General features: G+C 36.9%; 1 protein-coding gene across 1 annotated transcript in view; it reads left to right on the top strand.

Annotated features, from left to right (window-relative positions):
- Positions 1–19340, top strand: part of lrba (LPS-responsive vesicle trafficking, beach and anchor containing) — a 316503-nt gene that overhangs the window by 281457 nt on the left and 15706 nt on the right. The window contains exons 49-51 of the mRNA XM_016559864.1: positions 11947–12036; positions 16475–16652; positions 18556–18621. Of these exons, the coding sequence (XP_016415350.1) occupies positions 11947–12036; positions 16475–16652; positions 18556–18621 (334 nt within the window). The remainder of the gene's footprint in view (positions 1–11946; positions 12037–16474; positions 16653–18555; positions 18622–19340) is intronic.

Genomic DNA, 19340 nt, shown 5'->3' with positions numbered 1-19340 from the left:
AGAGTGATTCACTCACGCGGTTTTTGAAATTACGTCTCACACAAGGTTTTCAAATTACTTTATAAGTTATTTAATGAAGAAATATTATAATTATTTCACCCGCGCCGGACAGAGACTGAGACGGTGTCGCTGCATGTCATGCCAAACCTCTCACTGCAGCGTCATCAGCTTGAGATCATTTTTTTGAGATCGACCTTTTTAGAGACCGCCATTCAATCATCCCAAAGCGATTATCGGCCGATAGTGATCGGTAGCCGATCAATCGGAGCACCCCTACACATGGTCCTACCAAAAATCATTTTAATATGCTGATTTGGTGCTCAATTATTAATCATTATTATTGGTACTCAATTATCAAGAATGATTCTTATTATTAACAATATTAAAAATAGCTTTTGCTGCTGGATATTTTTATGTGGAATGTGATACTCTTTTCAGGTTTTTTTTGATGAATAGAAAGTTCAAAATAACAACATTTATATTTGAAAATATATATATATATTATAAAAGATATAAATATTTTATAATATTATAAATGTGTTTTACTGTTCATTTTGATCAGTTTAATGCATGCTTGCTAAATAAAATAATGAATTACATTTTAAAATATAAAAACAGAAAACAGATAAATTGTAATACATTTTAAAATATTTCAATATTTCATTTTTACAGTATTTTTGATCAAATAAATTCAGTAAGAGACTTCTTTCAAACATGAAAAAAAAAAAATCTAAGATTATTTCAAACTTCAGACAGGTAGTGATTTCTTTCACAAAGATGAAAAGTAGGCTTAATGGTTTTATCTCCTGTTATACTTTTTGGCTAAATTCTACGGCAATTTCAAGTGTGTCCTTTGCAGAAATGGCAATCATAGAATGCATAATGACCTCCATAAAAACCCAAACTTGTATTTCATTCAATATTGGAAAATAAAAAAATAAAAAAATAAAATAAAAAAATGATAAGATATAATATGCTGCCCGTGTTGTCAGTAAGTGCATGCTTGCTAAATAAAATAATGAATTACATTTTAAAATATAAAAACAGAAAACAGATAAATTGTAATACATTTTAAAATATTTCAATATTTCATTTTTACAGTATTTTTGATCAAATAAATTCAGTAAGAGACTTCTTTCAAACATGAAAAAAAAAAAATCTAAGATTATTTCAAACTTCAGACAGGTAGTGATTTCTTTCACAAAGATGAAAAGTAGGCTTAATGGTTTTATCTCCTGTTATACTTTTTGGCTAAATTCTACGGCAATTTCAAGTGTGTCCTTTGCAGAAATGGCAATCATAGAATGCATAATGACCTCCATAAAAACCCAAACTTGTATTTCATTCAATATTGGAAAAAATAAAAAATAAAAAAATAAAAATAAAAAATGATAAGATATAATATGCTGCCCGTGTTGTCAGTAAGCAGAGAAGCAGCACACTAGGTTTTTGGAACAGAGCTATTGTAAACAGGTTTGAGCTTCAGCAGACACTTACAAAACATTTGTTCAGCTGTTACTGTGAACCCTGAAGACAAACTACAGACTCAATAGGAATCTCTCTTTCTGTGTTTCCTTCTTTTTCTCTCTCTATCCCAAACTCATTTATTATTCATCCCTTTCTCTCTGGGAGCTGCCACACAGAAGCACAAACCAGTTCAAGCAGAGCTAGCTCACTAACTGTCCCACTGACAGCTACAGATGTCCTTCAAACAGGTCCAGGTACTGCCTTTCGCTGAGGGAAAGATCTGATCTGATCTGAGATCTGAGACACAAATAGTAGCTTTGGGAACCGAGAACCAGTTCTTATTCAAAACTGGTTAATTAATTTTTTTTTTTTATTACACTAACTAAATGACTTTCATTATAGATAACAGTTGTTGAACATCTGCATTCTCTCACCAGAATACTGTAATAAATATTTGGCATATTTCCTGTACTATTTTTGAATTATTTTTTGCTTCAGTCGTGAATTGCAGTCTTGAATTAATGTGAGAAGCCCTGTTCACACCGGCAGCGACTGTAGAGGACAGTACACATACAGTAGCATCTAGTGCTGGCATAAAGAACATTTACCATTCAAGATTTATAAAGAATATCTCTTTGGATTTGAGACTTTAGTCTTTGCAACTTTACAGATCTTCTTTATGCACCAAGAGCTTGTAACACTCCAAAGAGAAAGGAAAAAATGAAATCGCATCATATGACCCCTTTAAATATCCTTATTTGAATCCTTGTCGTCCTCGTCATCCTGCCTGCCTCCACACACCTTGACCGTGACAACTATCTGCTTTACATCATCCCAGACGAATAGGATGTCGGTGTTACCGAACCTGGCATGGTGGTCTGTAATCCATTATTTAAAGACATTGTTATTTGGTTGTTCCTTACATTATTGTCCTGGATGCGAGCCTAACAGGACTATGAGCCAGATTGCATCAAGCCCTTGATATATAGAGACTTTAGTCCGAGTAGATGGCATATTTAATAGGACACAAATCAAAACGTAATGATGTAAGAGATGGAAGTGCAGCTGTTTTTGTACCATTGAATGCTTTGGTGTTGATCGTTCAGGTAGTGAAACATTTTTGCCCAAATTTCCAGCGGATGTGTTATAGTTGTTTGGTCAGCTAAAAGATCAACACACAAGCGTTTCCACTGTTGTGAAAGTCCAACATTCAACGCACTGGACTTTCGTCCCTCACAGCCCCAATTTAATTAATCAAATTAAGTACTGTATGATGTCATAGGTGAAAGGTGAACCAATTGCTGCGACAAGCTGTGAAATATGTAACAGTAATGTGGAATTGTAGTGTCCTATACAAAGCAACACTTATTTACATGTACATTTAGTCATTTAGCAGACGCTTTTATCCAAAGTGACTTACAAATGAGGACAGATTTTTGTTACTTTTAATCATCTTAAGAGAAGGCAAGCATGTGTGTGTTTAAAGATGCTTAATACCAACAAACTTATATTTAATGCTACCATAATAACTTTTAAAATCTATAAATTACACTGTTTATTTAATAGATAAATAGTAACCATTTCAGATAAGATTTGGATTTTCATTCATCAAATTTTGGAAGTTGAACCAACTGCAGGGTAAAACTGTCAGTGAGGTTCACATTTAGATCTTTCCTATACAAAACAACAGTCTAAAAGCTATTTTTGTTATTTTTAATGTACTCAAGAGCATGCTTATGTGTGTGTGCATGTTTGTTTGTGTTTTTTAAATATTTAGTACTTACCAAATAGTTTTTAATGCTACCAAAATGACATTTTTAATTATCTTATTCAATAGTTTGCATTGTTTGTTGAATAAATAAGTCAATAAGTACAACAATTGCAGCTAAGATTTCAAATGTGTTTGGAGAAACTGATCCTTGACAGCAGATACAGCTTACAGCTTTATCCCAGGGCACCAATAGGAAGCTTCAGGTAGTGAATTATACAAGCTAACTGTACCTCGGGATCAACTGTACATATCCACACTCAAATTTTACACAACCTATGCTTTGCATAGCATGTCTTCTGCAGAGGTCACACAGTGCCATTTTTTTCCTCCAGTGAAGCAGTTGTGTGTGTGTGAATGTGTGCACTGGGGCAATCGCTGGTGTCGGAGTGGTTCCAGTCTTCCTGCCCTTCATGCTCAGTGACTGAAGCTGATTAATGGCTCGGCTCACCTTATTCCCATCTAGGTGTTCTTGCTATCCCTTTATAGCTCTTTCCTTCCTTTACTGCATGCTTCCTATCTTTAATCTGTTCATCCTTCGCCATTCATACTGTCCATCTTTCTCCCTTTTTCCCTTAATCCGCTATCTATTTCTTCATCCCTCTATCTGATGCAGATTCATTGCCTATCTGCTCCAGTCATCTCCTTAGTTCAGCCCATTACCCTGCACACTTCCTGTTTAATAAGAAGAGGTAAAAATGGGATTCCTCACGCCTGACTGCCACTTCACCGTTCACAGGCCATTAGGTGATCAATAAATTCACATGGCCATGTCTGCAATCAAACTGTAATAAACATGCTTGAAAAAAAAATGTTTAAAAGGATCTAAGGCATAAGAGAAAAAATGAGAGAGAATGCATATCAGATCAGCACTGGTGAGCCACACAGTCCTTGAATGTTGAGTATGCATAATTTTTTTGTGCAATATTTTTAGGTCTGTCACATTTCTTTTCCTCTTACAGTACCTTGAATACATCATAGTCTCAGCTGCACCTCATGCAGCGTCCAAAATTAACACTTGTCAAGCACTAGTATTTTTATTTTTTTTTGCCGAAAAATATTTTCTTAGATGGAACGCAGCAAAAGGGGAAAAAAATGCTGTGTGTGATGAACAAGGTGAAATTTATGTCATTATTCCATGAAAATCTTCCCCTCCAGTTGGCTTTTTACAATTGCTTCCAAATTATTGCATCCCATTATTGCCTTGTGAAGTTGCTTGAGAAATCAAACAGTCCAGTTCTTGAACGAATCACTCAACAGATTCATTGAGATGTCATTCAAAAGAGCAGTTTGTTCACAAATTGGACATTGTTACATCTCTCGTGAACTTACTTTTATAAGATTTCCAGCATATAATGAATTAAAAGTGAAAATTTCACATTTTGTGTTCTGTGGAAGTCAGTCAGACATTGAAATGACATGAATTTTCATTATTGTAAGTTATATCATGTACAAAGTTCAGGTACGAGTTTGTGAGCAGGTGATTAGGGGGATAAGGATGAGGAGAAAGAAAGCAAAATGTTATATTAATTGCAATACGATCCCTCAAGTTTTGCTTGTAGCAAAGAACTAATGGTCTGTAAAAATCTTTGGAGTCAGCACAGAGTTATGACGAATGTTAATCTGCAGTCATGGATTCTGATATGACTGTTCTGACTGAGGTCACATTGCAAAAAGCCGGACCTGTACAGTATCTTGTTTAGGGATACATATGGAAGTGTCCCAAAAAATAACTGAAAATATCATATTCCATTTGGTTTATACTGTTCACACAGTTATGAAAAAACAGATATGTGTCACATATGAGCAAAAAAAAATAAAAAAATCTGATTTGGGACAATTTCACTTGAATTCTGAACATAGCTAATGTACCATTTGACAATATTATGCAAGAAAAAAATACATCTAAATAATCACATTGCCATAATGACCAATGATGAAAACAAAAATCCAAAATACTGTTTCATGGCCACAAAAAAACATGTATGGCTGATATATTTTCTCAATTCAGTCACTGTTGGAAGGTGTGGCAAAAAGTCAGTTTTGGACCCCGACTGTGCATCACGGCCCAGCTTGTAGAGTTAAATTAGAAAAATAAACGAGTAGGGTGTAGTTTAGCGTGGCTCTTAGAAGAGCATGTATGTTTGTCTGGAAACAGCAGGGATGGCTGCAGCTCTGGATCTTCTCAGATGGGGTTGTGTGGAAACCAACTGCTTGGTTCTGGTTCTAGTTTTAGTTTTGCATCTTGCATATCAGGCCTGGTTTGGGCAGGACTGGGATTTGTCAGTCTGAGCAGCTGAGTTTGGTTTTTTTTATGGCAAGCCGTGTGTATAATTGTGTCTCTATGTATGTAGAACCCAGTGTGCTCACGTGTGTGTGCGTGTAGAGTATGGGGAGTGTGGAATGTCTCATGGCAGATTAGGGTCACTCAGGAGACTGGGCCATGTTTACTCAGACGATGATTACTTCCTGTCTTTGCCCTGCCACCACAAAAAAGAACATGACAGGCACAAAGGGTTCCCTTTGCACATGAAATAAACACGCACACACATACACACAGTCCTTTCCTCCAATCAAGCCCACTTTTACTCAAGTCCGATACTAATCTGACCTTTAAAAGGCTTACATTTAAAGAGAAACCCTTCCCCCAAAACCTCTTCTAAGTGTTCATAGAGACCTCATTATGCAAAATAAAAAAATTTGGTCACAGCTTGTTGTACAGCTAAATTGCCTTGTCAAGGGTTAGAGTAAATCAGGTGACTCATGGAGCATGACTGTGTGTATCCTTCGCCATTCATACTGTCCATCTTTCTCCCTTTTTCCCTTAATCCGCTATCTATTTCTTCATCCCTCTATCTGATGCAGATTCATTGCCTATCTGCTCCAGTCATCTCCTTAGTTCAGCCCATTACCCTGCACACTTCCTGTTTAATAAGAAGAGGTAAAAATGGGATTCCTCACGCCTGACTGCCACTTCACCGTTCACAGGCCATTAGGTGATCAATAAATTCACATGGCCATGTCTGCAATCAAACTGTAATAAACATGCTTGAAAAAAAAATGTTTAAAAGGATCTAAGGCATAAGAGAAAAAATGAGAGAGAATGCATATCAGATCAGCACTGGTGAGCCACACAGTCCTTGAATGTTGAGTATGCATAATTTTTTTGTGCAATATTTTTAGGTCTGTCACATTTCTTTTCCTCTTACAGTACCTTGAATACATCATAGTCTCAGCTGCACCTCATGCAGCGTCCAAAATTAACACTTGTCAAGCACTAGTATTTTTATTTTTTTTTGCCGAAAAATATTTTCTTAGATGGAACGCAGCAAAAGGGGAAAAAAATGCTGTGTGTGATGAACAAGGTGAAATTTATGTCATTATTCCATGAAAATCTTCCCCTCCAGTTGGCTTTTTACAATTGCTTCCAAATTATTGCATCCCATTATTGCCTTGTGAAGTTGCTTGAGAAATCAAACAGTCCAGTTCTTGAACGAATCACTCAACAGATTCATTGAGATGTCATTCAAAAGAGCAGTTTGTTCACAAATTGGACATTGTTACATCTCTCGTGAACTTACTTTTATAAGATTTCCAGCATATAATGAATTAAAAGTGAAAATTTCACATTTTGTGTTCTGTGGAAGTCAGTCAGACATTGAAATGACATGAATTTTCATTATTGTAAGTTATATCATGTACAAAGTTCAGGTACGAGTTTGTGAGCAGGTGATTAGGGGGATAAGGATGAGGAGAAAGAAAGCAAAATGTTATATTAATTGCAATACGATCCCTCAAGTTTTGCTTGTAGCAAAGAACTAATGGTCTGTAAAAATCTTTGGAGTCAGCACAGAGTTATGACGAATGTTAATCTGCAGTCATGGATTCTGATATGACTGTTCTGACTGAGGTCACATTGCAAAAAGCCGGACCTGTACAGTATCTTGTTTAGGGATACATATGGAAGTGTCCCAAAAAATAACTGAAAATATCATATTCCATTTGGTTTATACTGTTCACACAGTTATGAAAAAACAGATATGTGTCACATATGAGCAAAAAAAAATAAAAAAATCTGATTTGGGACAATTTCACTTGAATTCTGAACATAGCTAATGTACCATTTGACAATATTATGCAAGAAAAAAATACATCTAAATAATCACATTGCCATAATGACCAATGATGAAAACAAAAATCCAAAATACTGTTTCATGGCCACAAAAAAACATGTATGGCTGATATATTTTCTCAATTCAGTCACTGTTGGAAGGTGTGGCAAAAAGTCAGTTTTGGACCCCGACTGTGCATCACGGCCCAGCTTGTAGAGTTAAATTAGAAAAATAAACGAGTAGGGTGTAGTTTAGCGTGGCTCTTAGAAGAGCATGTATGTTTGTCTGGAAACAGCAGGGATGGCTGCAGCTCTGGATCTTCTCAGATGGGGTTGTGTGGAAACCAACTGCTTGGTTCTGGTTCTAGTTTTAGTTTTGCATCTTGCATATCAGGCCTGGTTTGGGCAGGACTGGGATTTGTCAGTCTGAGCAGCTGAGTTTGGTTTTTTTTATGGCAAGCCGTGTGTATAATTGTGTCTCTATGTATGTAGAACCCAGTGTGCTCACGTGTGTGTGCGTGTAGAGTATGGGGAGTGTGGAATGTCTCATGGCAGATTAGGGTCACTCAGGAGACTGGGCCATGTTTACTCAGACGATGATTACTTCCTGTCTTTGCCCTGCCACCACAAAAAAAAGAACATGACAGGCACAAAGGGTTCCCTTTGCACATGAAATAAACACGCACACACATACACACAGTCCTTTCCTCCAATCAAGCCCACTTTTACTCAAGTCCGATACTAATCTGACCTTTAAAAGGCTTACATTTAAAGAGAAACCCTTCCCCCAAAACCTCTTCTAAGTGTTCATAGAGACCTCATTATGCAAAATAAAAAAATTTGGTCACAGCTTGTTGTACAGCTAAATTGCCTTGTCAAGGGTTAGAGTAAATCAGGTGACTCATGGAGCATGACTGTGTGTGTATACGTGTGTGTGCATGCATACGGGGTATTTCCATCATTTAAATGTGTAGAATGTAAAGAGACCTCATCAGATACGCACTAGTGCTCCTAAAGAGATTGGCCCCTCTAGCATGGCTAGCACCCATATAACCTTCTCTCCTCATTGGCTGGACGCTCTGACCTGAGAACTGCCTCATTCTACTGTGGCAGTAAATGTCAGGAGAGGATTTAATGAAGATGGGTCAGGTGCCTGGGCAAGACGCATCCACATATTAGCTTAAACAAACCGTCCCAATGTGACACGCTCGACCTTCATCCTGTTTGCGATGCCAAATCGTGTGCCACATTGCTGAATCACATTAGTGAACTGGACACAGCATTCCATAAAACAAGACGATCTGTTTGAGATCTTGGTGTATGTTTGTGAAACAATGTTTGGGATTGAATGGAGTGGATAAATATGTATATAATTATTTAATTTTACGTAAAGTTGTATGTATGAATGAATGAATGAGTTGTACTGTGTTAAGGTCCATGCATTTTCAAAGATACATTTTCAAAAGGGGCATTTGTTTTGGAAAGGTATGTAGTAGGGTCCGAAAGTTTGAGACAGTAAGTGATATTTTAAATGTATTTTTTTTATTCAATTATATTATCAGAAAAACAATTGGAATAAAAAGTTTTAAATAAAAAGATCTGAAGAATTAGCACATGTTTCAGGATGTCTCATTATTTGGTAAGTACACCTTTTGCTTTGAGCAGCACTCAAAGTCTATGAACTCTATAGTTATGAGCAAAATCTGATAATACATGTTAACCAGCACAATTTCACAATATTCCAAAAAGTGTCTTATGGGATTTAGTGGATGTATGTGTGTTGTGATGTTAATTCACATTTTATTTATTTTTATTTGATTTGATTTTGATTTTTGATTTTATTTTTTTACTTTATTTGAATTTCTTTGATTTTATTTTATTTGCCTTGTTTAGATTTTTCCCTGATCCCTGATTATCTCTAGTGTAGACTTTTGGACCCCACTGTATGTTCATTGCCTGAACAGTTAACACTTTTGTGCACAACAGTATGAATGGGCTGTACCTTTATCCCTCACATACTTGTTTTTGTTCCCCAAATTAAATATGCTATCTACTCTTACTAAGGTCTGTGAAACTACTGAACTATTGAAGTAAATGCCGTACACACAAATAGTGATCTGACTGAAAAACATCTCATACTGAATAGGTGACGCAATGTGGTTTTGCCAAACACTAAAGACTTGGTCAAGAAATGAAGAATTGATGCCACACAGACCAATTCCATTGCTTTTGAGTAGAAATCAACCAATCATATAATTGAAACGAGGTGTCTTCCCTTGCGTGGCCTCTTCTGAACCCCACTTCTTTAGAATGGTATTTCCAGACACAGTAGTTCTGTCATCTGTGTTCCATCAATGCCTCTAATGAGATCACTGGTGGATTTACACTATATAAAGAAGAGTTTGTGTGGTGGAGTCTATTGTTACCAGCAGAGTGGGCCGAACCAGATCAAAGCAGGAGAGTGGGATGAAGAAAGGGAGATGAAGAGCAGAATAAGAGTTAGAAACAGACGGAAAGGATTGATGTAAAGAAGTGCAGTCTGAGCGGAGTGGAAAAAGAGAGAGGTGGAAGAATGAAGAAATACAATGAGAGGGACGTGGAAAGCCTCCTGACTTCCTGATACTTTCATGAATACAGTTAGAGCAAGTGTAGTCAGACGAGAGCTGGGACATTTCTGGCATACCTCTCTCTCTCTCTTTAGCGTGGGATTATGACAGTTTCTCTATTGATTCATGAAAATCCCATCAGAGATTCCAAATTATCTGACATGCATCACACACAACTGAACTTGACCACAGAGTGCGACAGAGTGATACTTGATACACTGATGCAGTAGGGCAGTGGTTCGCAACCCGAATTCAAATGCGGCCCACCATGCTGAAACAGTACAATTAAAAAAATAACTTTCAGTTTTACAATAAATTTTAGTTTTTACATTAATTAAAAAATTTACTAAACAAATATAAGCTATAACGTTTTTGTTATGTAAAATAATTTTGTTTTTCATATATTATTTTCAGACATGAGCAGACCTGTACTCACGTAATTAACGTTACGCATTTAACGAACACTTACAAGCACGCACTTTGGCAGAATTCAATTCAAATAGTCATCAGCAGCCATTAGTTTGGTAAAATTGAGCATCAGAATGGACAAATTTGTTATTAAGGGAGAAAAACAAAATGTGGAAAAGACCAGCGAAGGAACACATACAAACAAGAATAGTCGCAGTATCAGCAGTGAAGGTAGGAGAGTGCTGGACTTTCGGCATCAACTTTCGGTTTGCCCCACCACTCCCTTGAAGATGTTCAGGCAAATTAAAACACCCATACTACGCAGCAATCATCCTTAATTGCAGAAATGTGGCAAAACATCTCTGGAGAGAACTAGGGATGCACCGATCCGATATTCATATCGGGTATCGGCTCCGATACTGCCATTTTTTGTCTGATCGGGTATCGGTCAGAGAGGGCCGATGTGCGTATTATTCTGTGTTACTTCTAAAGCCATACGATAGCTTAAAGGGTTACTCCGGAAAAAAAAAAAAAAAACTTCACTGGTATCGGATTGGTATCGGTATCGGCCAATACTGAACCCTAGGTATCGGAGGTGAAAAAGGCAAATCGGAGCATCCCTAGTTACTCCTTTCGAGACTAATTTTACAAAATTGGTCAGCTGCCGACAGCATCAGGTGTTTTATTAATGGTGAGTAGAATTATTTATTTATTATTTCAATGAATGTAATCGATTAGATACCATAATATTTAGGCTATAATATTTTTATAGGTTTGTATTGGTGACGTAATATGCAAATGATATGCGTGCGGCCCGTGAGACTTGCACTTGGACCATAGTGCGGCCCAGTGGAAAAAAAGGTTGAGAACCACTGCAGTAGGGCCAGGAGATCAAATATTCATAATAAATTAACAATGGTTTTGGTGTCAGTAGAAAATTAGGCACTGTGTTTTTAATGCACTTTTTTCTATTTATTTATTGGCTTTATTTGTGGTTTCATGAGCCTTCCTTCTGTCGTTAACATCTCTGATTTAAAACAGCAGCAAATTTCTGTGAATCAATTCAATCTGTCTGTGAAGTAAATAAATAGAATGAAAACTCAAATTGAGGGATTTGTTGGATCATCACTTAAAAGTGTTCATGTAACCTCTGTCTAGTCTTTCTCCATTGCACACACTCTTTTCTCTGCTTCAATACACTCTTACGCACAGAAATGCACATAAATTCAGCTCCTATGTTGCCCATTTTATTATGATCATTATTTCCGCCAATTTTCTTTTCTTACTTTTTCCCACACACACACACACACACACACACAGGTTTGTTTTTGTGAAAAGTGGGGACATGGGGTAATGTCCTGAAAAGTCACCTTCTCCTTGTAATACCTATGTCATACCCTTGTCATTATACAAATGTATGTCCTCATTTGTCACAAAAACGCGCACACACACACACACACACATTACTTTGTGTCTGTATTAGCTGATATTGTCCAGGGCAAGTTAGCCACTGTCTCAAGGTGACGTTTATAGTCCTATATCTCTTCATTAGTGCCACCATAACCCTGACTCTCTGTCTTTCTCAGGCTGTAGAGTCTCAAATCAGAAGTTTTGGACAGACACCCTGCCAGCTGCTAATTGAGCCCCACCCGCCACGCAGTTCTGCCATGCAGGTGGTGAGTAATGCACACACATACACACACACACATGCAAAACTCTCAATGTCTAATTATCGTCTTTAACATGCAGACATTCACAAATTTAACAACATGTCAATAAAACTGTTAAGATAAACTGCACATCATGCAGTGTACACAGTGTATTGTTATATGATAATAATCAACTGATGTCAATCTTTATTTGTATCAGGTTTCATAATTAGATAATAAGTTGGGTACAAGTGTAGGGAACAATGAAAATAAATGTGCAGAGAGTTTTTTTTCACTCTTTCTCTTCTTTTCTCTTCATTTGCTCTATAAGTGAAATAAGCATTCTGTGCATTTCCACCACAGAAAAAGGGTTTCTGGGTCGTAAAAAAATGGCTTCACCTTATGGCTTAGTGACACATACTGATCTTGAACCAGGAAATACTAAACTAACATTTGATACTGGAGTGCACGGTAATGTCATTTTCCACACCAAAAAGTGTTCAAAACAACAACTCATTTTGCCGTAAAACAATGCTGCTAGATTGCATAAAACTGGATTGTGCCCATTATAATCATTCAATGTGTCAATGCGACACCTCTTCAGTTCTTTATTTCTTTATTTATGCTGCGTTGCTCATTCATTTTTCCTGTCGATCTAAAATAAAATAAAGTTGTTTGGACAGGGTAGGCAGAAATGTAGACAGTTCGGCTCTCATGTTGGTGGAAACACAGGCTAGGTCTGAGAGAGGTTTTGGTGAATCCATTTTTGGTGGAAAACAAGTTTGATAGCTGCCTGCTTAAATCAATTTGTTCACTATTTTATGCTTTACGTCCCCACTCCTCTCTACTGTCCTCTTTCAGTGAGCCCCTGCGTCCTAGAAGTGGGAAAAGTCTTGTGGTTAAGCGTAGAACTCTGAGGTGATAAGGTCTTTAGTCTAGAAACTTAGAGACTGTGGGTGACAACCTTGAAACCCCCATTAGCTGTGTGTTTCTGTGGCGATGACAACCCCTGCCTGCCTGTGTGGAAACAAACTCACATACTCTCCTCTAAATGTCCACATGCAGATATAGTTATAGGCTCAGAACTGGATTTTGACCTTACGTAACAGTGGCACTAAATAATTTGAACAGCCTTTGAATACACAACATCATAATAATCACATAATTCCAAGCACACAGTCTAATTTAGAGGAGAGTGTGTGAGTTTTTGTTTAATGTACTTAGATTTAGAAATTATAGTTTTTATTTTGAAGTGAAAAGATGAAATTAGACCTTTGGGGTAAGTTGGCCCCCATTGGCACAGAAGGCCCCAAAGTGCATGACGTTATTAGTTTTTATTATATCTTAAATAGAATACTTATAGTAATTCATGGGGTTGGTATTATTCAATAATCCAATGAATTAGATGTACATTTTAGACATCTTTGCTTTTCATTAAAGCCAACAGGTTAATATAGCGCCATTGTGCTACAGGCGTCCCGAGTTTGAATCCCGGCTCAAGGATCTTTCCCGTTCCCACCCCTCTCTCCCACTTTGCTTCCTGTCATCTCTACACTATCCTATCACAATAAAAGGCAAAAAAACTACAAAAAATAGATCTTAAAAAAAAAAGCCTACAGGTTAATTGAGTGAAATCATTTTGAATTCTTAGGGCCAGATTTACTAAACAGGTCAAATTAGCGATAGAGCGCAATTCCATAAAAGTGTGATGGGAGGGGGAAATTCTGTGTGTGATTTACTGACAATGCGCACATTAAAGAACACAGACGCAGCCAGATCATTTCCATAATGACCAGCACAATCTACCAAGAGCAGTGCAAATTACCCACTGCTTTAAGACGTGCTTTTTTGGGGGGCGTTAAATAATGGCACAAATACCAGTAATTTGACGAGTGCAAATGTTAGTAAATTGCGTTGCGTGATTCATTTTAATACTCTCCCATAAATTTTGCGTCTGAAAGGGAAACTCCTACAAATACATATTCAATAAGGTCAGGCGCAAGAATAACTTTCCACGCCTTTTCAGTGCTAATTCTTCACTGCACGTCTTTAGTAAATCCTGACAGTACTATTTTAACGCCAAAAGACGGTTTGCGCTGGCGCAAGATGTTAGTAAATCTGGCCCATAGTGTTGCTATTATGACATACCTTCAATTAAAATACAATTATATCCTTGCTTCCTTGCTCCATAAATCCCAATCCCCACTGTACCACTATTTTATTAGGCAACAAAAGCAGCATTTTAGAATTAGACGGTATGACAAGACAAGACTCTTTTTCTTTTGAATTAACATAATTGTCATGCAATCCTGTATCTGGATTATACAGTGCCATTCTCTTTGTAATCCTTTCATCTCTCTTTCTCTCTCTGTCTATGCTTGCCTTTTCTCTCTCTTCCATGTCTCCAGTAGGTTAATGAGAGTAGATCCTCTGTTTAATGGCACTCACAGGCTAAACACTATTTAAGAGGTGCTAGCTGTCTGTCTAATTTACTACAGGCACACCAATTAGCCCTGTGTCTCCATACTGTGTCTAAAAATCACACACACATGTCAGGATTAGACATCACAGACATAAAACAGCAGTTAGACTGGATTAGAGCACAGTTTTATCGTGACATACGGAGATATACAGTATGAGCTTATTTATAATAAGCATATACATACACTTCCAACAATAGTTTTCTATTTTAAACTATATCAGTTTAAAATATTAGTTTAAAATAGACTTTCTTAATGTGAAGTGATTAATCTGTGCTGTATAGAGACATCATTATAAAGCACGGCCAGTCAGATCGCTCATTGAGATTGCCCAGTCTGAACACTATCTCCTGCCTCTACAAACACAGCCCTGCCTCACTGAGGAAGTCAACTTGATGGTTGGATGACTTTGCTGCCAAGTAATCAAACAGCTGTGTATGTGCATATACCTTTTAAGCTTCTCGTCATCTCCTGACTTGTAGAGTGGAACGCAGGAGAAAGCAGATTATAATGTTACTAATGGAGGTTGGAATATACTGTGGCAGCCTAAGGAAAAGTTCAGATTCATTTGGAATCTGCTATGGTATTTTGCAACTTTAGGCCTTTACAGACTGTTTTTTTTTCTGTTTATCTTGTACTCATTACCCAGGAATAGTAACTTAGTGTGCAATTTAGCCTAGCAAAAGCATTACTGGAATTCTCAGAGGTCCAGAAATGTCAAATATAACATTGAATTTTGTGAAATGAAAGTCTTTAGCTGCTTTGATCTCTCTCTCTCTCTCTCTCTCTCGCTCTCTCTCTCTCTCTCTCTCTCTCTTTCTCTCTTTCTCTCTCTCTCTCTCTCTCTCTCCCCCCTCTTTTCTCCAGCTTTAAAGTCCGCATGAAATCAAAATTTGTCTTCGTGTTCGTAATCTTTAATCAAAATCTTAACATTTACTTCCGCTCTGGAATGGCGTTCCTTCTCTGATGACATCAGTTTGACGGTGTGGCAGCCTAAGGAAAAGTTCAGATTCATTTGGAATCTGCTATGGTATTTTGCAACTTTAGGCCTTTACAGACTGTTTTTTTTTCTGTTTATCTTGTACTCATTACCCAGGAATAGTAACTTAGTGTGCAATTTAGCCTAGCAAAAGCATTACTGGAATTCTCAGAGGTCCAGAAATGTCAAATATAACATTGAATTTTGTGAAATGAAAGTCTTTAGCTGCTTTGATCTCTCTCTCTCTCTCTCTCTCTCGCTCTCTCTCTCTCTCTCTCTTTCTCTCTTTCTCTCTCTCTCTCTCTCTCTCTCCCCCCTCTTTTCTCCAGCTTTAAAGTCCGCATGAAATCAAAATTTGTCTTCGTGTTCGTAATCTTTAATCAAAATCTTAACATTTACTTCCGCTCTGGAATGGCGTTCCTTCTCTGATGACATCAGTTTGACGGCTTTTTTTTATATTTAATTAATTTATTTGTTCATATATAATGATAAGGAAATCAGAAGAAATTTAAGGATTCTGATTCTACTTAATTCCAGCTCAGTAACATTTCCATTAACAATATTCGGAAAAACAATTCTCATTACATTCACAACCTTTAAAATCCTGTTGCCAAGTCATGAGATAATTTTAAATGTCAACAGAACAGCAATAAAAAAGAAAAGAAATCAATTGTACAGTTTTTGAGCTGATGCTCTGATGCTGATTTTGCTAATCTTATTACTGTGTTCCATCTGATAAAATGCATATATTTCAGAATGAAAAAAAAGCAGCTTTGGACCAGTTCCATCCAATCCAGTTATGATATTGTTATGTCTTAATAACCTCTGACCTCAGTCTCAGTTTTTGTGCTCTTTTACACCGTCTTTCGCTGCCTAATTTCCCATCTTCCTGCTTCTCTTCCAACTTTTATCATTATCTCTCCAACCATCACTCTCTTTGCCTTTACACTTCCTCGCTCCCTGCTGATGATGGCGGTCATGGACTCAACAGTATCTCCTTCTGCAGACCCCACTGATGTTCACAGAGCAGATGCAGCAGGACGTCATCATGGTACTCAAGTTCCCGTCAAACTCGCCTGTCACCCACGTGGCCGCCAACACACAGTCAGGCCTAACCAACCCAGCGGTCATCACAGTCACCGCCAACCGCCTCTTCGCTGTCAACAAGTGGCACGGCCTTACTGGTGAGCAAGAACGATCAGACAGCAAGGTGTTTGGTGATGGATAAGGAGTGAACAAGTCTGTTGAATCATGTGATCTGTTCCTTTACACCCCTGATAATGGTCAGTTCCTTTAACCAGGTTACTCAACCCAATCTCATAAGAAAATGTAACTATTTTATGAGGTGATGATTTCGTATGAATTCGTACAATGTGATTAAAACAGAAACATGCCATTTTTAGAAAAAAAAAAGTAACTTAAAAAAAAATCCAAATTTTAACCTTGTCATCATAAGCAGATCACATGAAAACATGCAAATTATATCATACAAATTATCCACCAAAACGTGAAATGCAGGATGATGTTCATGTATAATCATCAGCTTCTTAGACACTGATATCTCAGCCTGAACTGGATCAAATGTGACACTTCCTCTGCCGTGCATTCAGCTTCCTGTCCACCTCCATTTATCAGCCTCTTCTTCTTTATTTATTTTTTTCTTTATTAAAGATCAATCTAATTGAAAAAAGTGCTTTATCTCTTCAAATTTGATGGTTTTAATTGATGTTTGGGATCTGTTCTGGGAATAATACATTTTAAATTAATGTTTTCAGAAACAAAAAATGCTGTTAACTACCAAAAATACCCTTTTTAAACAGTTTAAATGAAAATCAATGTGTTTTTGTCTCTGATTTTGATGTCACAGAAACAGTAAGCGGTCTGAGACATGCATGTGCACTGGCAGGTCTAGCCTGAAAAATATGCTTTTTTTAACGCTATTTGAGCAAAATAAACAACATTTATGATACAATTGTTGTATGATTTCATTGGCGGTTTCAAATATGAAATTTAATCATAAGCATGGCGAACAGTTTTGGAGAATTTGATGTTTCCCCATTCAAAGAGATAAGAGCTACACTTGCATGCCTGAGAGGCGTTTTAAAGATGGCATTTGAACCAATGCATGCAGAAACCGAGAAATTAAGATATTTATTTTAAGGAAAAGTAATAGTCTGGTTTCTACAACTTTCACTTTGGAGCAAAAATCTTGCTTTAAACTTGAAAGAAATAAGGATTTGACATTTATAGTGATAATTATCGGTATCGATTGATATGAAAAAATTATTGTGATTTTTTTTTTGGACATATCGCCCAGCACTACTCAAAAAATACCATTTCAAATAAATAAAAAGGAGAAAAATCCAAGTCCTCATTCAATCCTGGATATATATATTAGCCTTTAATTTATAAATTCAAAATGTCTGTCTTTGATTAAGATTAAGTTCTCTATTTCCTTTCCTAGCAGTAATAGTCACATGATCAATAACTTGTATTCTAAGGATAGAAGGATTACTTTCATTTAAAGTGTTTTCCATTAGGATATTCTTCATTACCCCTCCTAATGGCATATTTGTGTTCAGCCAATAATAAAACATTTTTTTGTTTATTTATTTATTTTACAGAAGAGCAATGTTCTTTGTTTTGTTATTATTGTCCTTTGTCTGGAAAAAAAAACTAACACTAGCTTCTCTAATCTTTTTGAATTCTATCTATTTGTTTTCTTTTTATTTATTATACAATTAACAAAAGCAAAAAAGGCATCTAAATAGCTTGCTCTTCATTTTCGATTCTATCAGTTTTCTTTTTATTTATTATATAATTTAAAAAAAGACCTTGCTACATGTACTGCATTAAGCTAACTGAGACTTGTAATAGCACTTGCATATTGCTCTTTTGTTGATTTTGATTGCTTCCATTGTCCTCATTTGTAAGTCGCTTTGGATAAAAGCGTCTGCTAAATGACTAAATGTAATGTAATGTATTGTCTGCTGTAGTAAATGACTGTTGACTGACCTCTATAAATAAGTATCCTGATGGTACATAGTATTAAATCTATTTTTCATCTGTCCTCTCTGTTTGTCTCAGGTCATCAAAGCTCTTCTGTGCAGGACCAGCAGTACCAGTTACCGGTTGAGATTGACCCTTTGATAGGTCTGTGGCTTGTCAATCGTCAGTAGAGTGATTTGTGATTGGCTGTTGTGAGTTGCGAGGGCCCGGCCCTTGGGAGGAGATGAGTGCTGTTTTTCACCCAGCCGCCATTCAGCTTCAGATCAGCATTTGCATGCAAATTGGAAAGCAATGAGCTGTGGCTTAGCCTGTACATCATCAGCGCTCTCTCTCTCTCTCTCTTTCTCTGTCTCTCTGTCCTGTCAGACTGAATGAATATGAATGGCGTAATAATGTCTGATTGAAGCCGCGTGGCACACGCTGTCAGGACAATATGTCCTCCTCTCATCCCTCCGACCTGTTGATTAGGAAGAAAAAGAGGATAAAGGGATGAGAGAGGGAAGATATGTGATAACATATGGCTGAAGCCTTTCTGAAGTTTCTTTCTCTCCTCCTGTTCATCGTATATCTCAGCTCTCCTGCTGCTCATATTAATATACAGTAATATCTCACCCAGTGTATCTGTTTGTCACTTCATGGTCGCCGTCCTGATCCTTACTCTTATCTGTGTGTGTCCTCTTTCTTACCTGTGTTCTCTCTACACCTCCACATCTGTCATCCACTAATTCATTAAATCTGAACTCAAGCATTCAGCAATCCATAATCATTATGACATTTTTTTATATACCATTTTTGTGAAGAGTCTGAAACAATATATAATATAATATAATGTAATGTAATGTAATGTAATGTAATTAATATAA

This window comes from Sinocyclocheilus rhinocerous, unplaced genomic scaffold (assembly GCF_001515625.1).
Source record: "Sinocyclocheilus rhinocerous isolate Xijiao unplaced genomic scaffold, SAMN03320098_v1.1 scaffold1129, whole genome shotgun sequence".
Taxonomy (NCBI): Eukaryota; Metazoa; Chordata; class Actinopteri; order Cypriniformes; family Cyprinidae; genus Sinocyclocheilus; species Sinocyclocheilus rhinocerous.
Note: the sequence above shows the minus strand (reverse complement) of the source record. Positions and strands in the feature narration are given on the sequence as shown.